At 40.0% G+C, this 14,756-nt stretch overlaps 1 protein-coding gene across 1 annotated transcript in view; it reads left to right on the forward strand.

Moving 5' to 3' along the window:
- Positions 1–9,180, forward strand: part of LOC125898979 (TLC domain-containing protein 3A-like) — a 45,868-nt gene extending 36,688 nt beyond the window's left edge. Inside the window, exon 5 of the mRNA XM_049593089.1 lies at positions 804–9,180. Within this exon, the coding sequence (XP_049449046.1) occupies positions 804–1,109 (306 nt within the window). The 3' untranslated portion in view covers positions 1,110–9,180. The remainder of the gene's footprint in view (positions 1–803) is intronic.
- Positions 9,181–14,756: the final 5,576 nt, after the last annotated feature.

A 14,756-nucleotide genomic window follows, 5' to 3' on the forward strand; every position in this document is an offset into this window, starting at 1 on the left:
GCTCCGCCTGCATCCCTGCGACCCAACCCCAGATAAGCGGGTGAAAAAAGACGGATAGAAAGAATAACGAATAAACAAATGAAATAATTATTACACTATTTTATGATATCATCAGGCTGTGCTTTCTATCAGCTTTGCAAATGACCATGCACTTAACGTTTAGCATGTTAGCGTCTCAACGTTACATACTAACATGCTAAAAGTTATGTGCATGTCAACAGTAAACATGCTAATGTTAAAGTCCTGTCATACCAGAAGGTGGCACCCCGAAACGAATCTGCAGCCCTTTAAAAATCTTTGTCCTCTCAAAGATCAGTATCAGCAGCGCTTATTTGCATTTGCAAGTTGACTTAAGTTCTAACCCACTGCTGTCACCAGCACTTTGAGATGTTTGTATGTTGTGTTACCATGAATCTCAAAGTGCTTTAGTTATTAGTGTTAGAGTGGGAATTTTGACCCAGATTCACTGTATTCACAAGTCACAACGTCGCTAGTATTCATCCTCTGGGGACCATGAAAATCTGTACGCAGTTTCTGGACGCCTGAAATTTGAAGTTTGTTTACAAACACTTGCGTTCCATTCATAATGGACTTGCAACCCACTTTTGGACCACAAAATAATATTGTATCGTGACCCAGATATCGTGACAATGTCGTATCAGGGTATCTCTGGCGATTTTCACCCTGAGGAAACATTTTATATTTTTCATTTCACTGAGTATTTTTAAGTGCTTCCTTAAAATGTTCTCACCTTCCATGTCCTCTTTCCATCCCCCCCTCTTTGTTTGTGTCTCCTCCACCAGCTCAGCCTCCAGGACTGCTGGCTGCACAAGGCCAATGGCGGTATGGTACTGCTCACCTTCTTTATGTGCCGCATCGCCCTCTTCCCCTACATGTACTGGATGTACGGCCGCCACTACGGCATCCCGCTCTACAGTGTGCCCTTCCACCTGCCGCTGTCTACCAACTTGGGCAACTCGTGCATCCTGGCACCGCAGGTCTACTGGTTTGTCCTTCTTTGCCGAAAGGGCTACCGTCTTTACCGACGTAGCCGTATGCTGGACTTGTCTCCTACGGCTGCTGTCACTGACAATTCTAAGGAGGATTGATACCAAGTTAACGATTGCTCGCTCAAGCCGCACACTCAGCTACTAACGCAACTACTTCTGCAAAGGCACTAGTTTGACTTAACACATTTCAAACCCCACCATTGTACTGTAGTACACCAGGACTGCCTGCTCTTGTCCCACAACTCCTGGGCATTTTCCGCACACTCTGAATCCTCTGTTACAAAATCTGCTGCCTGTGTGGACCTATCCACCGACCCGGCTCTACTACTGAAGTTTGATGATTTGGGGTTTTTATTTCTTTTTTGATTTTGGCTCTTGCCTGGATCTTGTTGAAGTGCTACATTGCGTCTGTCAACATTTACAACACTGAAGAAAGGTCATGTTTGCTTCACTGAGAGTAAAATGTGGAGCAAAAGCACCGGAAACTGAAGAGGAGCTTCCATGGAAAGACTTTATTTTATCTCTTACTCCTACTGTGTTTACAGCCTCTGCTGATTCGGAAGGTCTGTTACAGTGTTTGTGTGAGTGGCTGTTATGACAGGATTTATTTATTTTAATGATTTTACTGTAACGTGTCAGATAGTTGCGTTTCCTCTCCCATCCATTCACTAATCTCACTGACGAGAAGGATTAGTAATAGTGGTGGGCGGGATGCAAATTCAGGCAGTATTAGCAGGAATAGTTTTGAAGAATACAAGTCACCTCATTCACATTTGAGAGCTAAAAACAGCTACATTTGTTAAAACCCCGTCAATGTGACTTCTCACTCTTGTTCATTTAGTTTATAGTCTCCCATACAGCATGTTATCATGGCGTCAGTCTGCAAATCTGCAGCAACAATCCCATTCTCCTCACTGTAACATCCAGAGCACTTTTACGGCCCGGGCTCATTTGTTTTCCAGAAGCCATTCCCTTCAACGGGGTGCTAGCTCTGTATGCATGGTGCACCCCCAAGGATTTAATGCTGCACTCATGCTCTTGGGAATACTTTCACTTCCTTTTCAAGAAAGCTTTCAGGAATTCAGTTGGGCAATATCCGCCAGTGTCGGAGTTGGAGAATGGTGGCACCAACAAGGGATTACCTCAGTTGTGGAAACTATTCTTCATTTTCACAAGACGGATTTTCATGATATGCACGGCACAAAACAAGCCCATGCTGGATTTTTATCAAAATCTTAGGCTGATGCTACAAAATTCAAGCAAGACCTCAAATATATCACAGTGAAAAACATACAGACAGGGCTAAGATATGACCCTCTGTTACATAATATCTAGGGATGTCCCGATCCTGTCTCAAAGATCTGGATCAGAGTCTATCAAGGCATTTTTAACTGATCTGGATCTGCTTTATCGAGCGATATAGAGCCCCATCCAATCCTTTGTTTTACATCAGCTGTCACACAGATGTTTTTACTCATGAAACTTTCATGCACAGTGATGCAACAAGTGCAGCTGTGTCAACTCTCCAACTCTCCCCTGTCTGTTCTCCTCCACTCTGCTGGGCTTCCATGTGTAAGAGCAGGAGCAGTGGCTGAGCCCCGCCCTCTGCAAAACACCACAGGTCATAAAAGAAAACGCCATATGAGACTGTTAAGTTACTTACTGAAGTTATGTACAATCCTGTATTTATATTTGTGCACAATAGCCTCTGTAACATGTGTTATCACTCTTATTGTGACATAAATGTTTGTTTTAATTTACTGATATCAAATAACAATTGACAACAAACGATTACTCGTGAAATATTTATCAGCAAAATGATTGAAGAATTCATTTTAAAAATTTTGAAATTACATAAAAGCACCAATAACGTGAATTTTTTTAAATTTAATTAAATTGAATTACATTTTTAGGTAGTTTGCCTCTTTATTAGGAAATGGGTGCGCACAACATACTGGTACAGTCAATTTAAAATTCATTCATAACTTTTGTATAGGCCCAGTTGAATTGCAATAATAAGGCGCGATCATAAAATCCCACGACACATCAGTGTGCTGCAGAACACCATTTGTGTGAAAGTCTCCATGCTTTGCTTTCAACTATGACGCACGGTGTTTCACCACCCTGCACGGGGAGAGACAGACAGCGGTGCAGAACCGACGACATCCACTCTCACAACGCCACTGCGAGTGCACCAAAAGCCCTTTGTGGAAAAGCCAATGAGAGTAATATATCAGTGTAGCCTAATCAGTTTTTTCTTAACGCATTGCAGAGCTATCTGATTGTCATGCATGGGCTATACATTGGATTGAGTTTCATACCTTTAAAGCACTTGCAGTGTGCACTGTGCAGCTGTATTATCTAGGCCACGGGTAGGCAACCTGCAGCTCAGACACACCCAAAACACACATTAAACACACATTAAGCATTGCTTAATAGATAAAATTTGAAACACAAATTGACTTCACTATAACAGCATTCACAGACAAAGCACTTGTCTTTTGCTGGACACATTTTACCCGGTAATACAACATGCTAATGTTTTTAGCACAAGCCTATGGCGATTTACATTGTATAAATTAGCCTAGCAGCTAGCAGACTTTTCCTCTACTCATATGAAGCCAGGGACAACAGCAGCATTTAACAAAAGTAACATTACAAAATTAAACTCCATTAAAACTCACAAGGTTCACTGGCAAAACAACTGTCTTATACTAAACACATTTTTCTTAGCAAATATAACATGCTAACTTTATTAGTACAAGCCCATGGCATTTTACATTGTAAACATTAGCCTAGCGACGAGCAGAGATTTCCTCTGCTCATATGAAGCCAGGATAAATCACACACAAGATTTAAAATACTATTTTTGTGGAGGCTTTATTGTCTTCACAATTTATTGTTTCTTATCTGTGAAACTAAAGTAAATATAAGCTTTGTTTCAACTGAGGGAAATGGTTTCAGCTCACAAAAACAGACAGGAGGTCTGGGTTGCTGCTATGTGTAGTTACATCTCTGGGGAGGTGCATGTCAGGCTATGGCGAAGGGTACGGTGTAGGCTCTATGTTGATGCAGAGCCGACACAGAAATATATATTCCGCCTTCGCTGGGCTAGCTGTCTATTCCAAATCCAAAAATTGAGAAGTCTCAAAAGAAAATAGAGAATTTAGTAGTGTGTGGACAAATTCGTTTGCTTTTATTGAATGCAAAATTTAAGTACCAATAATCAAAAATAGCCCACTGCAGAGGAGCCACCTTGTGCTAAAAACATATTAATGAATGCTCTTTTAGATCTGTAAATAACGTGGATAGACAAAATTTGACTTAAAAGGCTGTATCACCCTTATTATGAGGCTAAAATATGGCCAATAATGGCTCTTTTGATGGTAAAGGTTACCAACCTCTGATCTAGGTAAACAGAAGTTTTGGATCGGAAATCGGTATCGGCAGATCCTCGATATTAAATGACTTGGATTGGGGCAAAAAACTTGATCGGGACATTCCTAATAATATCATTGGACTAATTTACACCAAAGTGCAAGGTTTATAATTTCTGTTTGGTCTATATCATTTTGCATATGTGAGGGTTAGTTAGATTTCTTGCTACTGAGAGATTCATCTTATGAATCCACCATCTTTGTTTAGATAACACTGGAGCATTTGTAGCTGCCATAAAAACACTACAGTGCTGATGTAGGGCAGCTTGGGACGACAGTCTTTGAGGGTCACTTATGGTCAATTATCGAGGCTGTTGGAGGATTTGTTTCCTCCCGTGAAACGTCAGTCAGATCTGCTCTTCAGACCTCAGAGAAAAAGGGGTGATGGGGACGTGGTGATGCCTAATGTGGGACGAACTCAGGGGAACTCAAGGTCAGAGCAATAAGGTGAGCACTGGCTCACCGGGGCAAACTTACACAGTGGGTTGAAGTTTGTGAAAGAGATAAGGAGAGATTATTCCTGAAATGGATCTATAACATCCAGTATGTGTTTAGTTTCCCCGAGGCTCCACAGATTTATATGCACTTGTGTATCAGCTGTTGCATTGAGCACTTCACACAGGGCTTGTATATACGTAATGTTTTCAGAGCTCTTGTTTTAGTTTCATCACAAACCTATATCTCGACATAATTACACCTGAAAGGACCATTTTTTCTTTTGTTCTTGTTGGATTCACAGTTGCATAAAGACATTTATCTTAAAGGCTTTTATGAGAATTAATCAATGCTTCACTTTGATCTTGAGAATATTATTTCTTCATATCAAAGAGTAAATAGAAGATATTATTTTCTTAAAAATGCAGCAGGGTTAGTGTCACACACAATCTCGTCCCTGAGGTTAATTTAACATTTTAATATTCTTGGTCATTCAAGCTTTATAGTGAACTAACTGATTTGAGTGTGCGTTTATGGCCTTTTTGTATGTCCTGCAAATTCAATCTATGCAAAAACGAGACTGCGGTGCATGCATACAACACTAATGTCAAGTCATATCGGATTGATCCACGCCTCAGTGTGTTATTATTTTGGGACCACACAATTTATTTCTACTGTGCATTTCTACTGCGACTCCACATTACAAATCAAGGTTGCATTTCAGTTGGAAGTTGAAAATTCTTTGCTTGATTCTTTTAGACTGAACTCAGTAGAGTTTTGATTCATTTAGGTTCATGTAGTGTAGTGTTATCAGTAACAGTTTTTGTAGTGCACACCAAGAAGTTTACAACTGCAGCTCAGTTGACAAACCGAACCGAGTTTACGTGCTAGAATACCGACTTGAAAGGGCTGTCACTTTTTCAGAAAATCAAGTTTGAACACAGTTAATATGAAAATTAGAATTTACTTGGCTAACAAGCTACAAGTTTTGTTAATAATGATGTAACATGACTGTAAAACAGCAAACCGGTTTACCTTGATCTAAATTTTTATAGCTCTGGTTTCCAATCCAAAATGTTTACACACTGTTTCAGATGGTTTTGTGTCATGATCGATAGGTTCTTCTAATTTGTGTTAAAGCGAGCCCACGTAACTATTGCTATGAATCAAAGGTGGGATCAAAGTGAATTCTGCAACCCTAGCGCAGTGTATTTAACAGGGTTGGCAGTTTAGCGTGCCGAGATGCCACCCAATGGTTGAAAATTATGGCTACTACAGGTCACTCTCAACATTATGGGTGCTGAATGACGTATCCTGGTATCGCTATCATTTTAAAGGAGCCAGTATTGGTACTGGTATTATAAGTTTTTAAATGATACCCAGCCCTAAGGCATGGTGGACTGACTCTTTATGAATTTGGGATTCTGATAAATCTTTACAAAACAAATGTTGACATGTTTTTCCCCATTTTTCATTAAAAGTGGCAGCCCTGTGCCGGTGTGTCTGCTGTTGCATTGTGGGTTCTGTAGTACTGCTGTACCCTGTGTGTGTGGGATCTTATCATCCTGCACTGCACCACGGCAGACACATTGCTATCCACGTCTGGTGGGTGGAAACAGCAGTGTGGGGGGGAAAGGTGGTGAGTCTTCCTGTTGACAGACAGACAGCCTGTTTGCTGACGAGCAGCATGAGGATGAGGATGAGGGAGTAAGGAGAGCTGAGCTGCTGAATGATGGGCTTGTTTGTCTCAGTTTGGCTGGAGCCCAGCAGAGTGCAGGCCTCTTTTGTCTGCTGCTGACCAGGCCACTCTTACTGGAAACATCCCAGGTTCTTTGTGCAGCCGAACTCTCGAATTTACTGTCCGGTTCACCCTTGTCCTCTTAAACCCACTTGTCTCCAGATTTGTAGTGGTGTAAGTAAAATGGTGGTGACCTCTCTGACCTCTAGCCATCAAGAAAGACATTTGATTTACATTCATAACATGCTTTGTTTGTCCATTTTACTCGTTTATAATTTATCCCACTTCCACTGCAGTCAAAAGGAATGGTTGTCACTTCAGTCAACCATTTTTATTTTTGTATTTAAGATTAAAACCTGCAGGTCATACCCTTTTGAATTATCAAATAGTGTCACCCACTTCCTCCCCCCTCCCATCATGCTCTGCTCCATCTTTCCCCTTTAACTCATCCCAGCCTCTTGGCCGATGTGCTCTGCAGTGATACAAAGTTGCTGAGAGCTTCAGCAGAGCAGAGCAAGCCCTCCTCCCTCCTCTCTGCCGCCATCTGTCGTCAGGATTATCTGCTTGTCCACTCAGCAGTTTACAGGCAGGACCAGTTGGGATTAGTCAGCCTGTGCGGGCATTTCCTGTCCAAACTGTGCATGTCTCATACGTAGTCTGCCGCCTTCGGATGCATGAATCTCTGCTGTCATGCCACCATGACCTCACCCTCCACGAGATACACTGAAAAGACAGACATATGGTGTTGATATAATTATATTATTTAAAGAGTTATGCTGATTAAATTCATGGCTGGTGTTTGGAATAATTTAAATCTGATTTTGATACGAGAAAAGCCATTGATGCAGAATTTATACCATCATGACACAAAACTATTTGAGGTGGAGCAGCAGCTCCCCATCACCCTGAAGTCAAGCCTGTTGTTACAGTTTGTGCTTTGCAGAAAAATCCCCCTTTTGACTTTTGTGAGCATCATTTTTTTGATTTTCAGAATGTCACGTTTCCCCAGGACTCTGATATTGACAGGTCCATTTGACAGTTACACTGACTGTCAGGTTTGACAGGCAGTTGTTAAAGTATCTGTCAAATTTAACAGAGTGTTGTTTGAACTGCTAGATGGACCAATGGAGGAGATGAAATTTTGGATTCACTAAGATTTTAACAGCAGTCCTTAAGCTTAGCTTTAAAATCATTTAATAAATATAGAAGATATAACATTCCACAGTTCAGTACTTTAAGTATTTTCCTACATTTCATGATCAAAAGTTCCCTTTTTGTTTTGTTTGCTCTTTATCAAAGTAGTTTATTCTTTCTTTTCGTTTTGTGTCCCTCTGGTAATTAAGACAGCAAAATTATATATTTGTAAGTGACTGTGTCCAAAACACAAATGTAATTTCTAGGGCTGCCCCCAACTAAGAATTTTCCTTGTTGACCAATAGTCGTCATTTAGGACCATTAGTCGATGAGTCGCCAACATGTTTATGGCATTAATTGAATTATTAAATTACATATTTTGGGCGGGGCAACACAATGGTTTGAGTTGAAGGTGTGAGAAAGAATAGTATCAGTAACATTGTTAACACTGTGCTACATTACAAAGAAATACAAAAGCGTACTAATGAACCTTCATTAATATAGACCTATATTTAATCTACAAGTGCACGTCACACACTGAGCGAGCCGCCTGTTAATGACGCTGTCAGCTAACGGGCATGCAGCTGACTTCTGTCTGACTGCTGAGCATGGACACTTCCTGTGTCTGTCCTTTCAAATTAAATTCCCCCATGCTGCAGTCATATAGGTTTTGATTTATTCTTACAAAGCACAGTTTCTAATAAAGTTTGACGCTCCTAATGAAGTTTCTGCGACTAAGCGACCAGTGAAATCAGTGAAAGGTCTGGTCGACCATTAGGGGGCAGCCCTAGTAATTTCTACACTTACAAAAGAATACCCAAACCAACTAATGACACTGACCTGCCAATACCTGATTTTTAATAATAAAAACAATATCCAATTGATTGGTCCGATCTAAAGTTTGCCCAAAACTTGCCAGACTGACTTGACTGCATAGTTCTTGTAACTTTTATAGCCAAGGGAAGACAAGCCACATTATTTCCATCTCTAGGAATCTGGATCACTGCCACACGAACAGCATCTGATCCTGAATCTGTGAATCCCTGAGTAAGAATTAAGAAAGGTTCGAGGCATGCAGACTACACATATCTATAATCTTTTGTCACTTGATAGACTCTTATTATCGGAAGTCTTAAGTTCATCCTCTTCGCTCAGGGTTTGATGAAGTTGTTAACATGTGTGTGTGTATAGAGGTTTATTGTAAGATGATGAAACTGTGAGACTGATTCTGAAGATGATCACATCTGGAAACGGTATGCTGTTTCTTTTCTATATGATATTTTAAAAGTTTTTTTCTGAATAGATTTTTTTCTTGTATTTATGCTTTCTGACATGGCTTGTGATATGTCAACTTCTTAGGGTTGGTAAACCAAAGACTGTCAGGCACTGCAGTTACAGCGACTGTAGTGATATGAAGATAGATCCATTTGCTTCTCAGTATTTTAGACATGCCTGTAGATAGTTTGTCTTAATAGTTAAACACTTTTCACTTAAGAACATAACTACCTTCCAGTCTCACGTCTTTCTTTGGGGCCCAGGGAGTGACCAACTTGTTGGGTTTGTGATGGATGTTTTCTCTGAGGATTTGGTGGTGACTCACCAGCTGTTCAAGTTGATTCTCCAATTACACGCACCCTATTCATACACTTCATTTAAAGGTGTTGGGCGCAGACATTTTACACAATGACTGTATTGGTTGTGAAATTACATAATGATGATACTGAAAATCTTTTACATTACACAGTAAACAAATATTCATGTTAAACACTGATATGCTTTGTTTTCCTTGTGGTCACACGCAATGATAGAGTGGGAACATGGACACCATAACGCATGTAGGGGAGACTGGGGGCAGTTGGAACATTTTTACTCAAAAACCTCTAGCTATTTGGATAGAGATTTTACGTAGGTAACTTGTGTCTAAGTTCAACTTGATGACAGTGATCAGTTGATTTTTCAAGCAATGTTAGAGATTTATACTTGTGCGTCAGCTCTTTGCAGAGCCTACGCCGTAGCCTATGTACGTGGCCTACGTCATGAGCATTTATACTGATGTGGTGGTGTGTCTTAAGTGCTGTTGAATGCAGTTGATTCAAAACACAGATTAAACATGGCTTAATAGCGACAATTTGAATTACAAGTATATAAGTCGGCTTCATTATAACTCACAGACAAAGCACTTGTCTTTTCCTGGACACATTTCCCCCACAAATACAACATGCTAATGTTTTTAGTACAGGCCTATGGCATTTTACATTGTATAAATTAGCCTAGCAGCTAGCAGACTTTTCCTCTACTCATATGAAGCCAGGGACAACAGCAACATTTAACAAAGCTCACGTTACAAAATTCGACTCCATTTCAACTCACATGGTTCACTGACAAAACAACTGTCTTATACTAAACATGTTTTCCAAACAAATACAACATGCTAACGTTATTAGCACAAGCCTGTGGTATTTTGCATTGTATTCATTAGCCTAGCGATGAGCGGAGATTTCCTCTGCTCATACGAAGCCAGGATAAATCACACACAAGACTTAAAATACTATTTTGTGGAGGCTTTGTCTTCACAATTTATTGTTTCTTATCTGTGAAACTAAAGTAAATAAAAGCTTTGTTTCCACTGAGGGAAATGGTTTCAGCTCACAAAAACAGACAGGAGGTCTGTGTCATCGTGACATGTATGACAAAATGACCCGAGTAGTGTCTGAAATTATAGTGTGCAGGGAGTAGTGAATGAGTGAATGATTTTTGACACAACCTATCCACCTTATTTTTCACAGAAACATGGAGGTAAAACAGAATGCAGCCAACTTCCGTTTTTTTGTGTGACACTTCCGGTCCAGCACTCTTACCACTGTGTAAATGGGAATCGCCTTGTTGTTTACCTTGCTGAGTTTATATATATGTATATATCACATTTTCACGTCACTATATCACCATTTAGACTAATCTGATATTTGTAAAGTCTATAAACACAATGACTGAACAAACATTAGTATTTTCTCTGTGTGTAATTAATAACATGGTTATCGTAGATTAGCTGGGCTAACCGTTAGCCGTTGTAATAACTCACTCAACTCACAAAGTGGCCCGTGAAAAAAATATTTTCTCCAGCGGATGTTTTAGTTACAACATGATTGAGCTAACTGGAGGAGTTTCATGTCATATCCAACAACGGGAGGCTTTTAACGGATGACGATCCTGATGTTAGCTTTGCTGCTGCTGTTAACGTTAGCTGTCCCTGTCAGCTGCAGCCACTGATGCTTTCTAGACATCGTGATTTCCCAAAACTGAATAAATACCACACATAGCAACACAAAACTGCTTTGCTAGCTCAATCATGTTGTAACAGCTGGATGGTTGATGCGTACATGCTGATTCGGGTGCTATCAGAGCCGATCTGCGCATCACTATGGCTTAATAATCAACTCAGTCAATTAAAACAACCCGTCCTGTGTTAGGAGTGTATGTCGCTGACAGAAAAAGAAAGAAAAGGGGAAAAAAGATAGAAAAGCAGCGTACACCTCACGTATTTATTTCTCACAGCTGCGCACACGTTTGGCTGGCATGCAGAAGCACCGTCTGTGTGTCTGTGTGTCGAGGGTGCGAGCCGCTGCTTCAGCTGCTCAGGTAGAGAGGCTGTGTAGCCCGGTGTGTTTTTTCGCTGATTCGGTTCTACAGGTTCTCTGCTGGTACACTGGAGACGCGGATCAAGCAGTTTGTCTCACTCGGGATAGATTGTGCTTTTTTGGTTCATAGTTTATGATTGACGTGCGATTTATTCGCGTTTAGAGGGAATAAATTTCCGTTATAACGGAAACGTGGGCACAGTTATCTATACAAAATACACAGACTAACTAACTAACTAACTAACTAACTGATTGACTAACATAAACAACTGAAAATTGAAAAAAAAAAAAAATAGCTTGCACCGTTAGCTCCGGTAAGGGAAAGCATGAGGGAAAGCAGCTGACCGGAAGTCATGCACAAAAAAACAGAAGTTGATCACTATTTACTTCCTTGTTTGAAAATAAGGTGGATATACAGGAGTTTCATGGTTATATTTTATGTCTGATTAGTGCAATTCAAGATGTTACAGTTTCCCCTTGTTACAATTGCTCCTGGTCTCCCATATGCAGCAACAGCACATCATGCTAACACTATTTAGCATTTGCCTACACTATGAGCGCAACAGTCGGCCTCTTGCTAACACTTTAGCACACAGTACTGAGTGCTAAATGCTAATCTTTTTAATGCTAGCAAGAACCATGCTGACACTTTAGCATCATGTTTATGTTGAATGGTCGTAGAGTTCATGCTAATTCTTTGTCTTACATTGTTGAGCCATACCAAGCTGAAGCTAACACTTTATGTTGAGTCATTGTACACTATTAAGTTATAGTATGCTTGATGCTAACACTTAAGTGCAACAGTCGGCCTCTTGCTAATATTATTTTGAATGAGAGTACAATTCATGCTAACACTTTAGCACACAGTACTGAGTGCTAAATGCTCATCTTTTTAATGCTAGCAAGAGCCATGCTAACACTTAATATATGAAGAACAGCAGTTGAATTTAAGCGAACACCTTATCACACACTTTGTTAAGTGATAGCAGCCTCCATGCTAATATTTTAGCATAAGTCTACACTAAATTTGAAAAATATAGAATGCTTAAACCCTGTCAAACATGTGGGTTATGAATGGGCAGGATTTCTTTATGGTTTGGAGTTGTTGCCAACAATGCTGAAATGTATACAACACTACTTTTATCACATTTTATTTCTGTTTTTATTTCGTCCATAAATACGAAAGAGCTCCATAACATCTAAGGCTAAACTAATGACGTGTATCTTTTAGCACAACTGCCATGGCAAATTTTGGTGTCTGTGTTCCCATCATTTAAGTCAACATGCTAATGCTAATTCCTTTATCATTTTACATCCAGGGTGATACAAAAATAACAAACAAAATATCAGCAGTATGAAGTTTGGAGTTTCGGCAGATTGTTTAGATGTATATGGGAATGATGACGCCCCCCCCCCCCGACATTTTCTGTATAATTCTGCTGCTTTGTAGGTCTTGTAGTCACACACATCGATTCAGGGTTGGTCCCTTTTTCTGGGGCAGTGCAGGATTTGAGCTGGGGATGGGTTGAGGGTTGGTATAAGGCATTCCCACCAACTTGCTAGGTAGTGGTCAAGGCTGAATAAAGGTTTTAAATCTAGATCGGGTTTTAAAATTGTGGTCTACTGCCACATTCATGTCATGTTTAAGAGCTTAGGGACAGAGAGTAACTTTCACATCATCGTATGCTGGGATCAGACTGCACAATATCGGCCCAATAATAACCTCGGGAACAAAGATGAATCTGTTGCTCTGTTGCTTTTTAGTTTGTCATAGCATCTGGGATAGGGCTGCCTCTGACTAGTCAACCAGTAGTTGTCATTTAGCGCCATTAGTTGACTAGTCGCCTGCATGTTTACGGCATTAATTTAATTATTAAATGATATATTTTGGTGGTTTGAGTTGAAGGTGTGAGAAAGAATAGTATCAGTAACATTGTTAACACTGTGCTACATTACAGAGAAATACAAAACTGTACTAATAAACCTTCATTAATATAGGCCTATATTTTATCTACAAGTGCACATCACACACGGAGCGAGCCGCCTGTTAATGACGCTGTGGGCTAATGGGCATGTAGCTACTTCCATGTTTCAGATGATACGTCATGTTTGTAGTCGACCAATGAAGATGAGTTTACATATCACCTTGGGTTCGTCCTTCACCTTCTCAAAATGATCCCACACTTTGGATTTCTCGCCCGACATGTTATTAACTAGCCTGTGGAATAACCGCAGGTACCAGCCCTGGAAATTAACCTGACTCCTGTCTGACTGCTGAGCATGGACACTTTCTGTGTCTGTCCTTTCAAATTAAAGTCACACATGGTCCAGTCATATAGGTTTTGTTTTATTTTGATCAGGTGCAGCTCCGAATAGAGTTTCACTTTTTTTTTTTTTTGTGCACCTAAGCAACCAATGAAATCTTGCCGACTAAAGACCTTTCTGGTCGACTAACGTTTGGTCAACTATTAGGGGGCAGCTCTAATCTGGGATGCGTCACAATGCATGGCCAAAAAATATATATTTTATTTGCCATCTCTCAACTAGTTTGACAACGTTTACAACCATGATGGTGACCCATAGAAGCACAGATCACTCCTCCATGCACAACTGTAAAGATGAATACGTGAATTAATTTCATATGAAAATTTTGTGATGGTGCTGTCAGGTGCAACAGTGAAGCCAGTCCCTGGTACCTCTTTTTCCATCATGCATCGTGTTCACAGTTTATAGCAAGCATCTCAAAATGCATAAATACTGTGTTGTCTGATCCCAGCATTAATAGGTATTACCAGTAAAACGCGTAATTGTTTGCAGGGGTTGTCGTGACCCAACTGGTGGTCTTTAAACACATCGCAACAACATTCAGTTGTTCGGTCTCCTCTGATATGACGTGAATGCGGCATTAGGCTGATGACCTGCACAAAAATTGACTGAGAAGTTTCATTGTACAGATTTTGGATGAGCTTGGATATTAAACACTGAAAAAAAAAAAAAAAAAGTGTTGCTGGGACTGATTTTGAGCCGTGGACAGTGAACCAAATTTAGTCTCCAGTGCCTTGTGAAAAATCTATTTGTGATACCCACAAAAGTCAGTGTAAAAGAGCTAAGATGGCAGGTGGTGTTTACAGGTTGTGGCTGTATTTATCATGTTTATCGTCATCAAACGACTTTACTGCAATCATCCAGAAAGATCTCTTTGTTTATTTAAAAAAAAAAAAAACATATCCAAATTTTACCATTTGAACCTATTTTAAATTGCTCGAATGAGAGTAATTGTCCTGTGATTCTGTTGACGTAAAGGCCTTTATACTAATATTTTTTAGTGTTTCATATTTTGTAGCATTGAATCTATATTTTCAAACTA

This window comes from Epinephelus fuscoguttatus, linkage group LG12 (assembly GCF_011397635.1).
Source record: "Epinephelus fuscoguttatus linkage group LG12, E.fuscoguttatus.final_Chr_v1".
Lineage (NCBI taxonomy): Eukaryota > Metazoa > Chordata > Actinopteri > Perciformes > Serranidae > Epinephelus > Epinephelus fuscoguttatus.